Source organism: Scyliorhinus canicula, chromosome 19 (assembly GCF_902713615.1).
Source record: "Scyliorhinus canicula chromosome 19, sScyCan1.1, whole genome shotgun sequence".
Lineage (NCBI taxonomy): Eukaryota > Metazoa > Chordata > Chondrichthyes > Carcharhiniformes > Scyliorhinidae > Scyliorhinus > Scyliorhinus canicula.
Genome location: NC_052164.1, coordinates 15,768,252 through 15,788,570, shown reverse-complemented (window position 1 = coordinate 15,788,570; position 20,319 = coordinate 15,768,252). Strand labels below are relative to the sequence as shown.

General features: G+C 48.1%; 1 protein-coding gene across 7 annotated transcripts in view; it reads left to right on the top strand.

The window, feature by feature from the left end:
* Positions 1-20,319, top strand: part of znf385c (zinc finger protein 385C) — a 468,492-nt gene that overhangs the window by 435,096 nt on the left and 13,077 nt on the right. For all 7 annotated transcript variants that reach the window (XM_038778606.1, XM_038778605.1, XM_038778607.1 and 4 more), the window contains one exon: positions 13,233-13,556. In XM_038778606.1, the coding sequence (XP_038634534.1) occupies positions 13,233-13,556 (324 nt within the window). The remainder of the gene's footprint in view (positions 1-13,232; positions 13,557-20,319) is intronic.

The window sequence follows — 20,319 nt, the reverse complement described above, 5'->3', positions numbered from 1 at the left end:
CTGTTGCAGGCAGGCAGAGTTCAATCTATTAAGATGAACATCTTGCTGCGATTTGTGTTCTTAGTTCAATACCACCCTGTTTTTCTTCCAAAGTCATTTTTTCGGGATACGGAGCAGCTCATGACGGGCTTGATATGGGTGGGGAAAACGCCTCGAATTCGGAGAGGGGTCCTACAGAGGGAAAGGCAGATAGGGGGCAGGCGCTGGTAGGCATTGGCCGCCCAGCAATTATTACTGGGCGGCCAATACAGAGAAGGTGTTGGGGTTGGCTTGGGGATCAGGAGGTTAGTTGGACGGAGTTAGGGTCTTGTAGAGGGATGGGTCTGGAGGCACCATTGCCATTTTCACCAGTGAAATATTCTAGGAATTCAGTGTTAGTCTCTACGTTGATAATATTTGATTTGATTTGTTTATTATTGTCACATGTATTAGTATACAGTGAAAAGTATTGTTTCTTCCATGCTATACAGACAATGTATACCGTACATAGGGAAGGAAGGAGAGACTGCAGAATATAATGTTACAGTTATAACAAGGTGTAGAGAAAAGGTCAACTTAATACGAGGTAGGTCCATTCAAAAGTCTGATGGCAGCAGGGAAGAAGCTGTTCTTGAGTCGGTTGATACGTGACCTCAAACTGTTGTATCTTTTTCTTGACGGAAGCAGGTGGAGGAGAGTATGTCTGGGGTGCGTGGGGTCCTTAATTATGTTGGCTGCCTTTCCGAGGCAGCGGGAATTGTAGACAGGTTCAATGGACGGGAGACTGGCTTGCGTGATGGATTGGGCTACATTCACGATCTTTTGTAGTTTCTTGAGGTCTTGGGCAGAGCAGTATCCATACCAAGCTGTGATACAACCAGAAAGAATGCTTTCTATGGTGCATCTGTAAATGTTGGTGAGGGACGTAGCTGACATGCTGAATAATATGGATAATATGGCGGCAACTCCATCAGCACTTTAATCCGAGGACGGTGATCGGCCCCAATTGGATGTTACATTCAGGAGGTGGAAAGACAAACACTGGAGAGGGTGACGGATTTGTTTCTAGAGGGGCCGTTGGCGAGTTGGGAGGAGTTGAAGGAAAAAATGGAGCTTGGGGGGACCGGATAGGTTCAGATATTTCCAGGTGTACGATTTTGTTCAGTGGGTATTTTCGACTTTCCCAGAGGCACCGCCGTCTACCTTGCTGGAGAGGATACTCTCGTGTGCGGGGTCGGAGGAGGGCGGCACGTCTGGGATATATGGGCGGATCATGGGGGAAGAGCAGGTTTTGGTGAAAGAGGTGAAGGCCAGGCAGGAGGAGGTGCTGGGACCCACTTTGGAGGAAGAGGTGTGGAGTGAGTCCCTTCGTAGGGTGAATGCTGCGTCATCCTGTGCGATGCTGAGCCTGACGCAGCTAAAGCTGGTGTTTAGGACACACCTCACCAGGGCCAGGATGAGTCGCTATTTTGAGGGGATTGAGCTTAAGAGGGCCTGCTCACCAACACACATGTTCTAGTCCTGTCCCAAGCTGGTGGGTTTTTGGGGGGTCCTTTTTCCGCACTATATCGGCAATGCTGAATATTGGCTTAGAGCCCTGTCGGTTAGTTGCTGGCGTTGGGGTGTCAGGCCAACCAGAGTGTCTGTGTGGGTTTCACCCCCACAACAAAGATGTGCAGGTTAGTTGGATTGGCCCTTAATTGGAAAAGAAATAATGGGTATTCTAAATTTATTTTAAAAAGGAATTAAGCCCGTGCTGCTGTTATCACTCTGGAGGCTAACCACCTGCCATGTGAGAGTACCTTTAAGAAATGGGTGTTTACTGTTTCAGTGATGTCAGAGAGTGGGTGGAGCTGGGCTGTTTGTCAGCTTTTTAATTTCGTTGTAGGCTGTTTGCTGCAGGGTGTGTTTTAGTTTTGTTTTCAGTGTTGGAGTGAAGCCAGACAGAGCAGGTGTACTGCTGTTCTCTCTGCCATCAAAAGACTATCTCTTGATCATTTGGTGAATTCAGAATTATAAAGGTTCTCGGTAGTGAATGTAAACCTAATGTGCTTCTGTTAAAAGGTGTTTCTTCTGTCTTCTGGATGTTGTTTGGGAAGTTATTAAGGATTACTTAGTGTTGTATTCTTTGGGGGTTGTATTTGAATTGATGGTTGCTAAGATGTTCACTGTATGTTTTAAAAAGGTTAACTTGAGTTCATAGAATAAACATTGTTTTGCTTTAAAAATACTGTTCCATTTCTGCTGTACCACACCTGTAGAGTGGGCCGTGTGCTCCCCATGCCACAATCTATTAAAAGTTGTGGGTCAGGTGAACTCCATGATACACTTTGGGGTTCTCTAACCCTGGCCCATAACACCACCCATCCAACCAACTGTGTGAACCAACCTCCCTATTAGTTTCATTAAGAACGAATTATCTATTTTTACATTGCACAATTTAAAATGCTTTGCCTCTGGTGAGGTTAAAGTAGTAGAGTGGATGCAACTCCAAGGAAAATCTAGTTTAACAGGTAATCTGTTATGATTTAGCATCAGCAGTCACACACGTTGTGAGTATTTTTATCACTTTCATTAAGTTCTATTTGCTTTTCTTAATTTACCCGCCACTAACCCAGGTACTCACCTCCAGGTAGGTGGCAGCAAGGGCAGAGAGATGAGTGACACCTTTGAGACTGTTACGGACAGCAGAGAGAGAAATTGAACTTCTTTACCCTCTCCTCCATCTCAATCATTGAATCCCTACCGTGCAGAAGGAGGCTATTTGGCTCATCGAGTCTGCACTGACCCTCCGAAAGAGTACACCCCCGCCCCATCCCCACTATCCCGTGACCTAGCCTACACATCTTCTGAGCGACAATTTAACACGGACAATCCACCTAACCTGCACATCTTTGGTCTGTCCATAAACAGAGGTATTTTGTACTTTTTTTAGTAGATTGTGGCATGTTTCCCCAAATCCGTCAGTTTGTGTGATCCAATTAAACAATCACTCTTAGGAAACCCACGATAGGATTAATTCAGAAGATTAAGTTATTCATATTCAAATCTGGGGGGGTGGGGTGGAGTGCAGTTCGATGTTTGCAACCACACATGCATACACACACATACATAACCACAATATGTAGGTAGATAGAGGAACATTTACAACTAGGGGTCCTAGGTTCGGTTCCCGGCTGGGTCACTGTCTGTGCGGAGTCTGTACGTCCTCCCCGTGTGTGCGTGGGTTTCCTCCGGGTGCTCCGGTTTCCTCCCACAGTCCAAAGATGTGCGGGTTAGGTGGATTGGCCATGCTAAATTGCCCGTAGTGTCCTTAAAAGTAAGGTTGGGGGGGGGGGGGGGGGGGGGGGGGGGGGGGGGGGGGGGGGGTTGTTGGGTTACGGGTATAGGGTGGATACGTGGGTTTGAGTAGGGTGATCATTGCTCGGCACAACATCGAGGGCCGAAGGGCCTGTTCTGTGCTGTACTGTTCTATGTTCTATGTTCTATGGGCAACAACAGTAAAAGAACCACAGAAATGAACATTAGTTCACGTGATCTCCAAGGTCCGGGGGGTTAAAGTTCAGAGGGTGTTTCCTTCATGGCAGAGTTCTGTCCAAATGAGTTTCTGGTTGGTGAGAACAACACAAGAGTCATTGAAACAAATGACGATGTGGCATTATGGAGCTTCTGTCCTTAAACTGCTTAGTAGACAATAATCAATGATTTTTAAAAAAAAATCAGACAGGGTTGAAGGAATTGTGGGATGGTTGTCGACTGTTTACCCAGCCAGGAGTTGCTGGAATTCTTCCCAGTTAGTGTTAAAACATCATTCTGAAGGTTTGTCAGTGTTCAAAAGAATATAGAGATTTCAAAATGTTCACTCAAGTCATGTAACATTCTTTCGCCACAGTGATGTCAAAAGGAATGTTTTATTGTCTGCAACTGGCTCTTGGTTTCAGGACTGATAAGGTGCCAGCCATTAGCTTTTAAAAGAGTTACCATCCATATTGAGTTTTTTTTGTGTCGGGAAGCTTTTGTCTGGGCAGACCCTCTGACTCCGCTAGAAGGGTAAGCTTATCAAGCTGAAAATGATGTCCATTGTCCCCTCAATGTTCCCCTTTTGAAATGGATCCTGATCCGGCCATGGTAACAGTCCCAGGTATGAGATGAGTCTGTTAGTGGCTCCGCAGGCATAATGGGTTTCGATCTACAAGTCCCCTGGCTTTATGATTATAATGTTCTTACATTTGGATATGAGATTCCACAATGATGAGAGGAGAATAATTTTGTTTTTGTAACTCGTATTGGTAACTCACAGAACAAAGGGCCAATCCTGTGGTCATGCGACTTGTACCAGATACCTTTTTGGTTCAGCAGAAAGTCCATTTTAAAAATAGCAGAATCCAGTAAAGTCCTGATACATGGGGCGACATTGTGGGCCGGATCAGTATTTGGCAAATCTTCAAATCAGAGTGAGACAGCTAGTCTGACTCGAATATGTGTTCCCCTGATTTACCGAGGCCCTGGAATCTAACACCTTTGCCTCGCAGACCTCAGGCGAGTGCTGTGTGAACACTGCTGAGAGCTGATTTCATTAATTGGACAGAACAATAAAAGAGAATTGGGGTGAAATTAGACATGGGAGAAGTCAGAAAAAAGGCACATCTTTGGAATTGAATGTTGGGCAAGACATAGAATTGACGAACGTATACTGCCACCCATTTAGCATTGGAGCCCAGATTGAATTTCAATTACACTTAGAATGCAAAACAGAAGATAGACTTAATGTGCTCTTTAATAGTTTAAGAAAGGTAGCTCTATAAGTCTGGAGATGGCAACACTTATTAACCAAGAACTTGGATTCATTACTTGGGGCTGGATTTCCGTTCCTGAGACTAAGTGTTGATGCCGGAGCAGGATTCATAAAGTTCCACGGCAGCAAAACTGTCGCCCACCTAGACCGATTCAGCGACCGTTGAGGGGCTAGCACCGGCGCCAAGTGGAACGCAATCGATTCCAATGGGAAACAGTGCAGGATTCACGATTGACACACACGAGGTGGACAAGCTGCAGTTGCATATACACACTTCACTCCCCACACACACACCATCTCAGCCAACAAGATGGCACTGGTTATGCTGGAGCGCGCTCTGGCTGGGGCCAGAGGACACGTAGACGGGGTGCCATGTGGGGACATCCATACGACCTGTGACCCTAAGTTCACAGTGGGCAGTCAGCAGCATGCAAGCTGCATAGCAGCCTTGCAGGCTGTGGCAATGGTGTTCCATGCCCGTCAACACTGACCCTAAAGCCCACCTCCCGGCCTCCCCTCCCTACTTCCCCTGGCCCTGGCAGTAGCCCCCCCAGCTAGCGGCACAACTATCAGCAAACTATGGCGATGTTGGACACTTTCCATACCGCCTCTCTCTCCCTCAGCAGCCACGACGCCAATTTCAAGATTTTTAAAAACGCAAGTGAACCGCGCCATCGGGAATTCATCGCTTCGGAGGTGGAGAATCGTGGAGGCCTGGGAGAATACTGGGTCAGACCCGCTAATGATATGCAATCGGTGTTTACTCTCCATGCGTTTCAGAACGCATTGGCGCTGGTGTCGAGGCGAAGGCGAATTGCGATTTTGAATCAAGTCGACCCCCGCTGCGATTTCGGTGTCGAAACCGATTCTCCGCCCAATTGCGTTTTCCAATTTCAGCGCCGGCCGATGAAGAATCCTGCTCTATGTTTGGAATGAAGCTGAGGCAACATTGTGTAAGTCTCCTAAAAGAACAAAGTACTTTCATCAAAGAACAATACTTTTTGAAGTTTTGGCCTGTTGAATAGCAATGCAGCTATGCCTGTCTCTATATGTACTGAACAGACCAGGAAAGTGTTGGTAGGAATAGTGTAATGTATCTGAATAATTGTGTGGAACAGAGTGTGACAAAACAATGAGCTGGAAAAATATAAAGATATCCCGAGTACCAGGAAATAGCTAGAGTCATGCCACTATGTCAATAATGTATTTAAATAGACGTGTGTATATAGAGCAACGTCAGTTATTGTTCTAGCGTGCCTTACAACTACAACAGATTTCTTAAAGAAGCCTCTGCTATGCTTCTTTTTGCTAGTTATTATGCTTCTCAATTCTACCAGGCAACAGGCCAAGGGATGGTGAACATCAAACACAGAAGAAAATTGTACGAGTTATAACATGATTGGCTTTGTTGATATTGAATCAACATAATACAGCTGATGGCGGATTGTACAGGCTTAGAGGCAGGCCACCTGAGAGTATTGAACAAGTGACAAGCAAGAAGTGGGGCCATCTGACCATATCAAGGCAGTGTATTGCTTGAGGGGAATTTGGAAACGATGATGTTCCCACAATTGCTCTTGTCCCTCGGCACCCGCTAAAGAGGGCAGTGAGGAGTTTTAGGTACCTGGGGGTTCAGGTGGCTAGGAGCTGGGGGACTCTGCACAAGCTCAATTTTACTAGGTTGGTGGAGCAGATGGAGGAGGAGTTTAAAAGGTGGGACATGCTGCCGTTGTCGTTGGTGGGTAGAGTACAGTCCGTTAAAATGACGGTGTTCCCGAGGTTTTTGTTTTTGTTTCAATGCCTCCCCATTTTTGTTCCGAGTGCCTTTTTTAGGAGGGTGAACAGCAGCATTCTGGGATTTGTTTGGGCGCACGGGACTCCGCGGGTAAGGAGGGCCTTTTTGGAGTGGGGCAGGGATAGAGGGGGGCTGGCGCTGCCCAACCTCTCTGGGTACTATTGGGCGGCTAACGTCTCGATGGTACGTAAGTGGGTAATGGATGGGGAGGGGGCAGCATGGAAACGGATGGAGATGGCGTCCTGTGGAGGCACAAGCCTGAAGGCACTGGTAACGGCGCCGCTGCCGCTCCCTCCAACGAGGTACACTACGAGCCCGGTGGTGGCGGCTACCCTCAAAATTTGGAGGCAGTGGAGGCGACACAGGGGGGAAGTGGGGGGCTCGGTGGAGGCCCCGCTGCGGGGGAACCACCGGTTTGTCCCAGGGAACATGGATGGCGGGTTCGTGGGGTGGCACAGGGCGGGCTTTAGGAAGTTGGGAGACCTGTTTATCGACGGGAGATTCGCGAGCCTTGGTGAACTGGAGAAGTTTGAGCTCCCCCTGGGGAATATGTTCAGGTACCTTCAGGTCAAGGCGTTTGCTAGGCGGAAGGTGGAGGGGTTCCCTTTGTTGCCCCCACGGGGGGTAAGGGATACGGTGCTTTCGGGGGTGTGGGTCGGGAATGGGAAGGTGTCTGACATCTACCAGGTAATGCAGGAGGTGGGGGAGGCGTCAGTAGAGGAGCTGAAGGCTAAGTGGGAGGTGGAACTGGGGGAGCAGATTGAGGAGGGGACATGGGCGGATGCCCTGGAGAGGGTGAACTCCTCCTCTCCATGTGCGAGGCTTAGTCTCATCCAGTTCAAGGTGCTGCACCGGGCCCACATGTCCGGATCTAGGATGAGTAGGTTCTTTGGGGGCGAGGACAGGTGTGTCAGGTGTTCGGGGAGTCCAGCGAACCATGCCCATATGTTCTGGGCATGCCCGGTTCTGGAAGGGGGTGGCAAGGACGGTGTCGAGGGTGGTGGGATCCAGGGTCAAACCAGGCTGGGGACTCACGATATTTGAGGTTGGGGTGGAGCCGGGAGTGCAGGAGGCGAAAGAGGCCGATGTCTTGGCCTTTGCGTCCCTAGTAGCCCGGCGGAGGATCTTGCTGCAGTGGAAAGATGCAAGACCTCCGAGCGTGGAGACCTGGATTAACGACATGGCGGGATTCATTCAGCTGGAGAGGGTCAAATTCGCCCTGAGGGGGTCGGTACAAGGGTTCTTTAGGAGGTGGCAGCCTTTCCTCGACTTTCTGGCTCAACGATGAGTACTAGGTCAGCAGCAGCAGCAACCCGGGGGGGGGGGGGGAGGGGGGGGGGATTTAGGGGGATAGTGTTTAAGTTAATTTGCTTATTGTTCATTTATTCTGTTGTTTATTGGGGTTGGGGTGGTGGGGGGGTTGTTATATGCGTTGTTACAGGTGCCGGGAGGTGTTTATTACTATTATTGTTATTGTTATTATTGTTTTGTTGATATATATTTTTCAAAAAATTCCAATAAAAATTACTTTTAAAAAAAATTGCTCTTGTCCCTTTCCATGCTAGATGTTGCAATTGGGAGGGAGCAGCTATTGAAGTATCCTAGGTAACATGCTATAGTGCATGATATCAATACAACTTGGTTATGCTGCATATTTGATTTGATTTGTTGTCACATGTACCGAAGTACAGTGAAAAGTATTTTTCTGCGGCCAATGAACGTACACAATATGTACATAGTAGACACAAGAATAATCAACAGAGAGCATTGACAAATGGTATATCGACAAAACAGTGATTGGTTACAGTGCGGAACAAGGAGCCAAACAGCAAACAAAGCAAATACATGAGCAAGAACAGCGAAGGGCGTCATGAATAGTGTTCTTACAGGGAACAGATCAGTCCAAGGGGGAGTCATTGAGGAGTCTTGTAGCTGTGGAGAAGAAGCTGTTCCTATGTCTGGATGTGCGAGTCTTCAGACCTCTGTACCTTCTGCCTGATGGAAGGGTCTGGAAGAAGGCAATGCCTGGGTGGGAGGGGTCCCTGATAATGCTGTCTGCCTTCCTGAGGCAGCGAGAGATGTAGACAGAATCAATGTGGGGGTGGCATGTTTGTGTGATGCATTGGGCTGAGTTCACCACAGTCTGCAGTTACTTTCTACATCAACGTAATACAGAAAGGCTAAAATTGTGGTGGACAAGAGGCACAGCTCGTTCCAAAAATAACAGAATGGTTGCAATGTTGCTCAGAGCTCATTCCAGGGCCATAATGGGGTAAATATTTAAAAGCCCTTTTCATTTGCCTGGAAACTTCTGTTGCACGTAGTGTGCCAAGTCTAACTGAAAATCCTGAAGTCCTAAGTAATCAATGTTAATGTTGAGTTTAGTCATTTAAAAAGACATCAAACGGCACAGATACAAATGCACAAATACGTGGCTTCTCAATAGCTTGAAGGATTGCCGGTTTTAACCTCATGGTGGTTCTCAGAATGGCAGGTGGGGGGTGGGGGTGTGGAATGCGATTGCTTAATGCTCTAATTGCTCCTGTACTCCCAGCAGCCAGCTGTAAGCTGGCCCCCCTTGAGAGGAAACATGACAATCACTCCCATGGATTTCAGACACTTAATATTTTTATTGCACATCAAAATACACAAGATCATTTGCACATAATTGCGGCGAGCCTTTATCTGCATGGAGTGATATACAACATTGCACCTGGTATGAAATTGGACTTGCAATGTGCAACTAAATTGAAAATGAAATTTACATTTTTGCTCCAGAGGTAACAAATAGTAAATTGTCTCTTATTACACCACATAAACATTCTGCTACTTCCTGAACCTTTGCTCACATGCTGCCGGAAAGAATGGCACCATAAAAAAAAATATGAAACTGTTTTAAGGTTTTCGCAATGATAGATTATTTTTTTGCCCCCACCCTCCCCTGGCCCTGCTGAGATTTTACTGTTCCACCTGTCTGCAGCTGTCGTTACCCAGCTGAAACAGGTCTGGAATAAACCCGCTTAAAATCAGAATATTGACGTTTATTTCTGAGAATTTTCAGAAATGATTTGAAACAGGTCTTCAAATTAACAGCTATAATGACAGGGTGGAGATTCCCTCGTTCACCTAAAGACTATATTAGAAGTCATGGGCGCAATTCAACGGGACAGACAGAGGGCGGGATTCTCCAACCGCGCCTGCCCGGCGACTGGATAATCCCACCTGAGGTCAATGGACGTCTCCATTTTCCACGATCTTGCGGTGGGCGGGGCGGAAGAATCCAGCCCATAATTCCATTGTGTGTGTGTTGAGCAAGGTGTTTCTTAGCACCTGCAGCGGTGAGAAACGTTGCGCTGTTTAACGGGACTTGGCCATGTTTTGGGCTCGGCAAGGAATGTCCCGCAGAGGCCACACTTACCTCATTTCCTGCACTGACTGTGGTGATATGCATCACTGTATATACAGGGGGTTAATGTAAATACACTACAACTAAGTAACCATTAGAGGGAGCACCAGAGCTGTCATGACATGCAAACATACAGCCAATGGGTCATTGCAACAGGACACAACCAATGGGTAATCAGGACACCCAGAGGTGGCACTACCACAAGGGGGCACTTCACAACCCATATAAAAGGACAGGGCACGCATGCTCTGCCTCTTTCCACAGACCTAGCCCAGTGAGGGTGAGATCCGGACCGCGACGTCTCACAAGATCTCGTTAAATCTCGCAAGGCGTTTCGAGCGTCGCAGATCTCGCAGGAGGCCTCTCGCAAGATTCTACGGCCGCACCGCATCACCAATCCGGCATGATGGCCATTAATCACGCCCGTACAATACAAACTATTTGTGTAGACTTTGCTTAATAATCTGGTTCTTCAATTCTTCCTCAAAAAAAGCAATGTTCAGATTGGTTCTATCAGCCACTTTACCAGGAAGACACCATAGGCTTTCCACATGAAGAACATGCTTATATCTGTATCCACGCCTCACATTTTCTGGATCCATATGGCTTGAGAGGCACGACTTTATTATCTCAAGCATGGTTGATCAGAAATCTCTCCAATTCTTGCTGCCCATTTTCTTTCTTAGTATATCTTCACACACACACACACACACACACACTGTTGTTTTCTCTTTTGGGGAAGTGGTGAAAGGATTCCTGAGCTGATTATCAATCTGTTCAACCATGTTATGAGCGCTCCAACACATCCTGGAAGCTGGAGCTTCTGGTCCAGAGGTAAGGTCGCTACCCACTGCGCCACAAGACCTCCTCTTGCTGCCCGTGTATTGAGAGGATTTACAGGTTGATAATCAATCTGTTTGGTCATGTTACGATCATATCTTCCATGGCCTTCAAGTCATGGGGTGGGACTTGAGCCCAGAGCTTCCAGCTCAGAGCGAGGGACAGTACCCACTGCACCACAAGACCTCCTTCCGGGAAGGTGACAAGTTTCATAACTTTAAGTTACACATAAATGGGGCTTTGATAGATGTGGTCAAAATATCTCCAGGTTTGTTTGCATCAGCACATATTGGCTCCTCACAAACTCCTCTTCCACATTTCAATTATACATCAGGATCCGAAGCTCCGGGGAGTCTGTAGATACCAGAAGGTATCGAAAATATCGGTGGGAGCAAAAGCCGTAAATGTGAAAATCTGGGGCGGGATTCTCCCATCGGGCGGCTAAGTGCCGACGCCAGTGTTTTACTCCGGCGTCAGCACCCGTTCCGGGACTCCATTCTCCGGCCCACAGGGGGCTAGCTTGGTGTTGGAGCAGCCCACACCGCTCCAGCTGCCGATCCCGGCGTGAACCCGGCGCCGCGGAGTCCGCGCATGTGCAGTTGGGCCGGCGCCAATTAGCGCATGCGCAGTGGCCTTCTTCCCCGCGCCGGCTCTGCCACCAAATAGCGCGGGGCTACAGGAGGCAGCGCGGAGGAAAGGAGGCCAGGGGGCAGAGAGGCCGGCCTGTTAATCGGTGAGCCCCAATTGCGGGCCAGGCCACTATGGAGGCCCCCCCCCCCAGGGTCGGACCCCGCCTCTCCACCCACAGACCGCCCCCAGACCCTTCAACGCCGAGGTCCCGCCGGCTCAGAGGATGTTAGAACGGAGTCGGCGGGACTCGGATTTTTTGTGACAGCCGCTCAGCCCGTCCGGGCTGGAGAATCGGCGCGCTGGCCCGTTCCAGCCCTGCCGGCGAGTCACCGTGTACCCCGGCCAGTGCCACGTCGACCCCACTGGCGCCAATGGCGGCAATTCCGCTCTACGGAGAATTGCGTCCCGGCATGGCGCGATTCACGCCGGTTCTCCGGCCCAGCGGGAGGTTAGAGAATTCTGCCCCTGACTCCGAGTAAAACAACGTAAATGTGGTTGGAGGCTGGGTCGATGGTAGCAAACATCCAAATAATTGTTTTTAAAAATTTGTTGATGCTTACCTTAAGGAGGCCGACAGAGTTGGCCAGCAGAGGTGGCCCAGTGATAATGCCGCTGGACTAGCAATTCCGAGACCTCAACAAATGTTCTGGAGCACTCACAAGTTCAAATTTCAACTGCAGCTGGTAGAATTTAAATTCAATTGATTTTTAAAAACCTGGAATTGAAAGCCAACCTCAGTCATTGGAACCATGAAACTATCGCCGATTGTTGTGAAACCAAAAAAACCATCCGGTTCACTAATGTCCTTTAGGGAAGGAAATCTGCCATCCCTTCCTGGCCTGGCCTACCTGTGACTCCAAGTCCATAGCAATGTGGTTAATTCTGAAATGGCCTCGCAAGCCACTCTGTTCAAGAGTGGGGCCATCAGGGACGGACAACAAATGTCGGCCTTATCAGCAACGCCCACATCCCAGCACAGAGCAAATAAAATGCTGGCCTCCCCGGTTTCAGCTCCAGCGCACCAGTTTTTATAAAGTTGTCCCATAGGAAGATCAGAAACCCACACATCAGGCCTGCCAGCTCGTTGGCATCTTATTTTCCAGGACCCTGGTGACCACGTCCCAGGTCCAGGGACATTTATCCTTACCAGATTTCCTGGGGAATTATTTGTTATTCAGTGATGTTCTGACTTGAATGGGATATGTGAAGAATATGGATAACGTCTATCCCTCGACACCCTGCCAGTCCACAGTTTACATAGAACTTGTTCGAACAGCATAGCCAATAAAAAACTGAGGTATTACATTTAAGCTTTTAAACTTGGGGAATTTGAGTGTGTGTTCCATGGTTTATCAGTGTTCAAGTTGCTACTTGTAATTTAGCTTGGGAGATTTGCTTTCAATGGAAGGTGCTGACTTTGCGATTCTGAAGCGCAGTATTGAATTCGTAGTATTTTGAAGTCTGGATGACATTTACTTTCTGAAGAACCAATCTATTCCAGTTAAATTACTTTTCTACATTAACAGTGCTCAGAATCGTAATGTTGAAGACAATATTCTATATAAGAACAAGGGAATAGCATTACCATGTTTTGGGATACCTATAGATAAGAGGGGAGGCAGGTTATAAATCTGCGGCGATTTACATCAAGCCATCTTGCATTAATCCATTGAATGTCTGAAAATAATCCAATTTAAATTTGAACGCTTCTTCTTCCCTATCAAAATGTAGGTAGATTTAAAGGGATGTACATTCTCAACCTATTGTGCCCTTTCTTTGCTTTGCAGAGGATTTTTCTACCACGGCAACAGGTGAGAAGAAAGGTAATACTCCCTCATTGGTTCACATATCGAAAGTGTTCATGATGGAATCGGCAGGCGCCAAGACATCCGCCGTGTTTTCCTGTTCAGAAGCTACGAATGGCAGGTCGGAAGACGACATTGCGACCTCGGTTGTACACACCACGGAGATCATTCGAAGTGAGGGCACCGACAGTGTTAGCTCAGCCCCCGAGAGTGAGAAAGAGGGAGAGAAGTCGAAACAACAGCTCTACTGTGCGGTTTGCAAAGTGACCGTGAACTCGGTATCACAGCTCGAGGCGCACAACAATGGTGAGTGGCCCTTGCTGCATGACGTCCGGGAAACAAGGCGCAGTAGGCGTCAATAAAAGTAGGCAATACTTACCTGCGCGGGTTTTATTCAGGTGTATGTTAAATTGAGATGATAGCTTTGAAACAGGCCACTCAGCTCCAACTGACCTGTGCTAATGTTCTTATTTCACACCTGTCTCTGACTCGCCATGCCAGTCGCACCTTCTCCCTCGTGTACCAATCCAACTTCTCGAAAAAGCATCAAAGTTCTGATTCTAGTCCTGCTTCTTGCACAGTCACAATTAGTTCTGGGTCGAAAAATGTCAGATCAGTGGTAGAATTATGTCGGGCATCTTCAACCCAAGATCTTGGACAACTAATCTCGTTAGAGTTCTCAGCAAACTAATAATTACACAAGGTCTTCCACACATTACAGACATTTGAAGCGAGGCTGGGCGTGATCTAACGAAAAAGGAAACAGAGTAGTGCCGGGATCTAGCCGAGCTATCGAACCTTTTCGGGCCTTAGGTGGCATGCCCCACCAAGGTCGCATTTCGACCCATTTCCTGCACTGAGGAGCTCCTCGGGGCAGCATTTTTGAATCGTGTCTCAATCTCTCAACCTCCCCGTGATGTGACACCCTCAGCCCTACCCCAACTCACCTGTTGGGGGCCCTTAAGCCCCCACCCACCCCATCTCATATGGCAGGGCACTCCCAAGCTCGAACCCTGGCGAGGGCAAAATGTCACCTGAGCACCTTGGCACTGCAAGCCTGGCACCCTGGTTAGAGCAGGTGTTGGCATAGGTAAGTGAGCAGTTAATCTCACTTAAGTATGCGAGTCAGATCGTGATATCTCGCGAGATCTTGTTAAATCCCGGGAGACATAACAACCATCAGTTATCCTGGAAGAGGCCCTGCCACGGAATCGTCCCCTCCCGATTCCGGCAGGACGCAGCTGGTAAATCGCGGCCGGTATATCCTCTTGTTAGTCTTTAGGAGTCATCAGGGTAGCAGGGTAGCATGGTGGTTAGCATAAATGCTTCACAGCTCCAGGGTCCCAGGTTCGATTCCCGGCTGGGTCACTGCCTGTGTGGAGTCTGCACGTCCTCCCCCTGTGTGCGTGGGTTTCCTCCGGGTGCTCTGGTTTCCTCCCACAGTCTAAAGATGTGCGGGTCAGGTGGATTGGCCATGCTAAATTGCCCGTAGTGTCCTAAAATAAAGTAAGGTTAAGGGGGGGTTGTTGGGTTACGGGTATAGGGTGGATACGTGGGTTTGAGTAGGGTGATCATGGCTCGGCACAACATTGAGGGCCGAAGGGCCTGTTCTGTGCTGTACTGTTCTATGTTCTATGTTCTATCAGCGGAGGGAGACACCAAAAGTGAGCTTGGGAGCAGATTATGAATTTCAAGAAATTACTGAATCAAGAAAACAGGGGGCAGGGTTCTCCATCCCGCCGCACCCGTTTTCAGGTGTGCCCCCCCCCCCCCCCCCCCCCCCCCCCCCCCCAGGGGATTCTTCGACCCAACAGCCTCCGACCCAACAAACTATGGAGTTTTCCATTGGGGGCACCCCCCACGCTGTGGAGAAATCCGCGGGTATCAGTGCACCGCTGGCATAATGGAGGATCCCGCTGACGGAGAATCCAGCCCACAGTTTTCAAATACCTTCAATCATCTACAAAGTACATTAAAAATCATGCCAACCGTTGTTTTACTCATCCCGGAAGACTGTAAAATTCTAGGTTCTGGAATCAGACCATGGGTAAGTTACTCGGGCAAGATACTGCCATTGCCCAGAGAAGCATACAGGGGACTGAATAAGTTCAAACAGAAAATGCTGGTAACACTCAACGGGTCCGCCAACATCTGTTGAGAGAGAAACAGATTTAACATTTATCTGGTGGAAAGCGAATCGTCACTTTAAAGGGGCATGGTTCAAAAACTGTAAAATTACATGAAAGGCAGTTTGTCGAATCACAAGCCTCAGCTATAGGATTGTGAATTTAAATTCTGTCCTTGACCAGCTTTCCAGATCACCTGCGGGAAATGGGTAGGATTCACAATTTCCCTGAGTGGATGCCAGGCGGCATATGTAAATACCACCAGAAATATCCAACTTTTGGAGAGGGGTAAGAGGGCTGCAACAAGAAAAACCAGGTCCGCAGAGTAAGCTGATGTTGAATTGACATCTTACCCACCAAAGAAAGAACGTTCCTTGATTCCCAAAATCCCCTTTGATTCAGAACCAGGTCTGCAGTCGCTTGATTCTGTCATTTTTACATTGATGTGGAGATGCTGACGTTGGACTGGGGTGAGCACAGTAAGAGGCCTTACAACACCAGGTTAAAGTCCAACAGGTTTGTTTGGCATCATGAGCTTTCCCCCACTGGCAATGGGGGAACATAAAATTCTACCCTCTGTCCCTTTTCCTTGCTGTGGTTAGTGACGAGTGCGAGGGCGGACTGGAGCAATCGCGTGTAGTATGTAGAGATCAATCAGATTGTTAGTTCCGCTGAGTTAAGTAAAAAGACATGTTGCCCTTATGCAAGTATTTCTATTTAGAAACTGAAGCATAAATGGGTGGTCACACGGTGGAGCCAAAGCTGGGGACTGGGCAATTCCACAGAAGTAAAGGAAAGAATGACTTGCCCGTTCCGGGTGGGATTCACCATTCCCGCCGCAGTGAATGGAGTTCTGGCTGAGTGCCAGATTCTCCCTTCTCGCTGGCCGTGGTAGGCGGGGCTTGCAATGGTGAATCCTGGCCTACACATCACCTTCACAAAGTGACGAGCTCTCAAAGCATTTTACAGGCAATTAAGTATTTTTGAAATGTATCCACTATTGCAATGTGGAAATCATGTCACAAGGAAACAATTTATGCACAACAAGCCCTTGCAAACAACTATGTAATGGTGACTAGATAACCTGTTTCCATTAGTGATGTCGGTTGAAGCATAAATATTTGCCAGGACACTGGGAACAATTCCCCAGCTCTTCTTCGAAATAGCTCGATATTTTCAGTCCGCCTGAGAAAGCAGACATGTAGGGCCTCCAGTTAACACCACTCTGGAATATAGAACCTGTGACAATGCAGCACTCCCTCTGTGCTGCACTGGAATGTTAGCCTACAGTTTTGGCGCCACCAGATGTTGCATTCAAAAGTATCATTGATCATATAAAATTGTTGGATTGGATAGTGGGCAGCACGGTGGCACAGTGGTTAGCACTGCTGCCTCAGTTCAGTTTGAATCTGACCTGGGGTGACTGTGCGGAGTTTAGACTTCCTCCCCATGTTTGGGTAGGTTTCCTCCAGGTACTCCGGTTTCATCCCACATTCCAAAGAAGTGCGGGTTTGGCCATGCTAAATTGCCCCAAAGTGTCCAAAGATTAGGTAGGGTTATAGGGATTTGGGGGGGGACCCTCGCTAGGGTGCTCTTTCGGGGGGACAGTGCAGCCTCAACAGGCTGAACGGCCTCCTTCTACACTGTAGGGATTCTATGATGGATATTGTTGGATGTGTTTTAAGAAACTGAGTACTGTACAGTACTACAAAAGAAAGAAGTCCAAAAATGTTTGCTGCTAACAGCTGCAGCCAAAGAGTTAATGTTCATTGTCATTCCCATATCAACTGTTTTAACAGAGGCTTTTAATTACCCAGTTTAACACCTCCATTAAAGTAGCATGTGGGCAGATGTCAAGTAAATGCATTTGACTACTATTTTTGGAAAAAAACTACTTTCAACTTGTCTAGTGTGGAAAAGAAAACAAATAGAACATCTCCGGATGTCCCAGTGTACGTTACAGCCAATCAATCATTGTTGTTATGTAGAGAAATGCAGTCTCCGATTTATTCTGGTCTCTGTAACCTCTATTCTGGAAAAATGAAACCATTTACCCTTGGAGTCACCTTTGCAACTATTGACCAATCCGCTAAGATTTTCCTAATGCGTCCAATTGGCTGATGTAGCATCTGGGTGGATGAACAGCTGACACCCTGTTCATACATTTACCCAAGGTTTTGTTGCTCGTTTTACTGGAGTGTGATTAACACGCCTCCATTTAAAGGCCGTGTGCTTAACACTACTATGGCTCTGTATGTGTAATTATGCTCGGAGTCGCCAGGTGCCGTATTGAGACACCGTCACAAGTATATCAAGGTCAGGTTCAAAGTAATAAATCCGTACACCGATTAGTAAGTCCAAACGATTGGTGTTTATTATAACAAATATAATAAATACACATGCATACGCTAAAGAGACTAACTTACTTCTAATACTAAACAACTAAATACTTATCTAGACAGGAACAGGCAAGGTCAGGGAACAAGGCCTTCGTCCCGTTCTTGGTCTGCAACTTTCTGATTCGCAAAGTTGTCAAGATCTAGCAAGGTCTGGATCACGTAGCGATCGTTGTGTTGGCACTTACAGTTCGATGGCTGATGCTCAACGGCCGGTGATGAAACTGGAGTCAGGATGCGATGTGACAGGTCTGGGCCGGAGCTAAAACAGACCGAACCATGTGCGGGACCTACTCTTTTAGGTCCTAGAAGTCCGTGCCCCTTGGGGCGAGTTCTTTCACCTGCCAGGTATCGCTTGGGTTTCTCCCAATCGATATCTTTCAAACTCCCCAATCTGAGGGTCGTTCCTCGATGGGTGGGGCGGTCCCTACGGCTCTTTGTGTTGGTTGCTTTGGCGCCATTCTGTCTGGGCGTCTATGGAAAAGTATCCATTGATACTTAAATGTTTCTATTGTCCGGAGTCTGGATCTGGATCACCTCATTACTATGCAGATCTGTTTCCCATTTGCACCTTTGGCTGAAACTCTGCACCTGGCCAGAAACTGGTTTCTGTACGTGCAGAATGCAAAACAGTCTTCTGCAAGCTGTTTGTCCTCACTAAGACTGTTTTTCCCTGCAGCCTTAGCAGTTCTCCATTTTGTAGCCCAGTGTCCATCTTAGATGGCTACAGTTTCCACAGTGAAGATCCCCCTCTCAGACCCAATCCTCCCACCAACCCCCGACACCCCACCACCGCTGACAAATGCATTCCAACCCCTCTTAAAAATAAAATAAAAACCAATACAATAATCGAACAGCGAGCCATATGGGATACTTCCCTTTATTAGCCAAGGCATAAGAACAGGGAGGATATGATGGAGTTGTATAACATGCTCCTTAGGCCACAGCTAGAGTGTGCAGTTCTAGTCACTACACTATAGGAGGAATGTGGAAGTAATATAGAGGGTGCAGAGGAGATTCACCAGGATGTTGCCTGGGCTGCGGCGTTCCAGCTGTGAGGCGAGGCTGGTTAGGCTGGGGTTGTTTTCCTGAGAGCAGAGAAGGTGGAGGGAGGGGACCTGATTGAGATGCACAAAATTATCAAGGACATAGATAGGAAGAAATTTTTCCCCTTAGTATAGGGTAAATAACCAGGGGGCATAAATTTAAGGTAAGGGGCAGGAGATTTAGAAAGGATCTGAGGAAACACTTTTTCACCCAGGGGGTAGTGGAAATCTGGAACTCACTCCCAAAAGGGAAGTAGAGGTGGGAACCCTCACAATATTTAAGAAGCATTTAGATGAGCACTTAAAACATCATGGGTATGATTCAACGCCCTTGTCGCTTCCGACTTTGGGATGAGGCTGTTGAATCTCGCGAGAAGCCTCTCGCAAGATTCGCGATGTTACAAATGTCTTGCGAGTTTCAACAGGAGCTTGTGAAACGTTGCGATCTGGATCTTGCTGTCGCTGGGCGAGATCCAGATCAGAATATTTCAATGATCCATTCGATTCATTTAAATATGCGCTCGCCAGATTCTCCCGGCGTCTGGGATTCACCTGCAGCGTCTGTGAGACCTTAAGCAGGTGCTGCCAGTCTCGAGGGCAATGAGGGACTGATCCACACAAATCTGGGCCAATCCTAACATTACCTGAGGAGTGTCTCCCAGGCCATTGGAGACCCCCGGGTGGTCGGGCATTGGTCAGGTACCCTGGCAATCATGGCATGAAATGAAATGCATGTGGGCACCTTGGCACTGTCAACTTGACACTTTGGCACCCAGCCCCTGTAGTGCCCACCAGTTGCAGGGGGCCTGAAGGGGGCACCACATGTTTCTCTCGCCAGCGCCACCCAGCTGCAAACAGGCCCTCTTTTTGTGTTCAAGCTCCTTAATAAATCAATTCCCTCCACCGGTTTCTCCTTAATCTTAACAATACAATTAACATAGCATTAACAGCTCATCTTTCCCGCGCCTCCTGCCAATGGGGATCCTAGACAGAATAGTCTCTGGGAGGGATGAAGGGGAGGGTAGAGTCTCGGGTATTTATAAGGTGCTCATGAGGGAGGAAGGGTCCCAGACAGAGGAACTGAAACTTAAATGGGAGGAGGAGCTAGGCGGGGAAATGGAGGATGGGCTGTGGGCAGAGGCCCTGAGTAGGGTAAACTCGACCGCGACATGTGCTAGGCTCGGGCTGATCCAATTTAAGGTCGTTCACCGGGCCCATATGACGGTGGCTCGGATGAGCAAATTTTTCGGGATAGAGGACAAATGCGCTAGGTGCGCGGGAAGACCAGCGAACCATGTTCACATGTTCTGGGCATGCCCTGAGCTGAGGGGGTACTGGGAGGGATTTGCGGGGGTCATGTCCCAGGTGCTAAAAACAAGGGTGGTGATGAGCCCAGGGGTGGCAATTTTTGGGGTTTCGGAAGACCCGGGCGTCCAGGGGGAGAAAGAGGCCGATGTGCTGGCCTTTGCTTCCCTGATAGCCCGGCGACGAATATTATTGG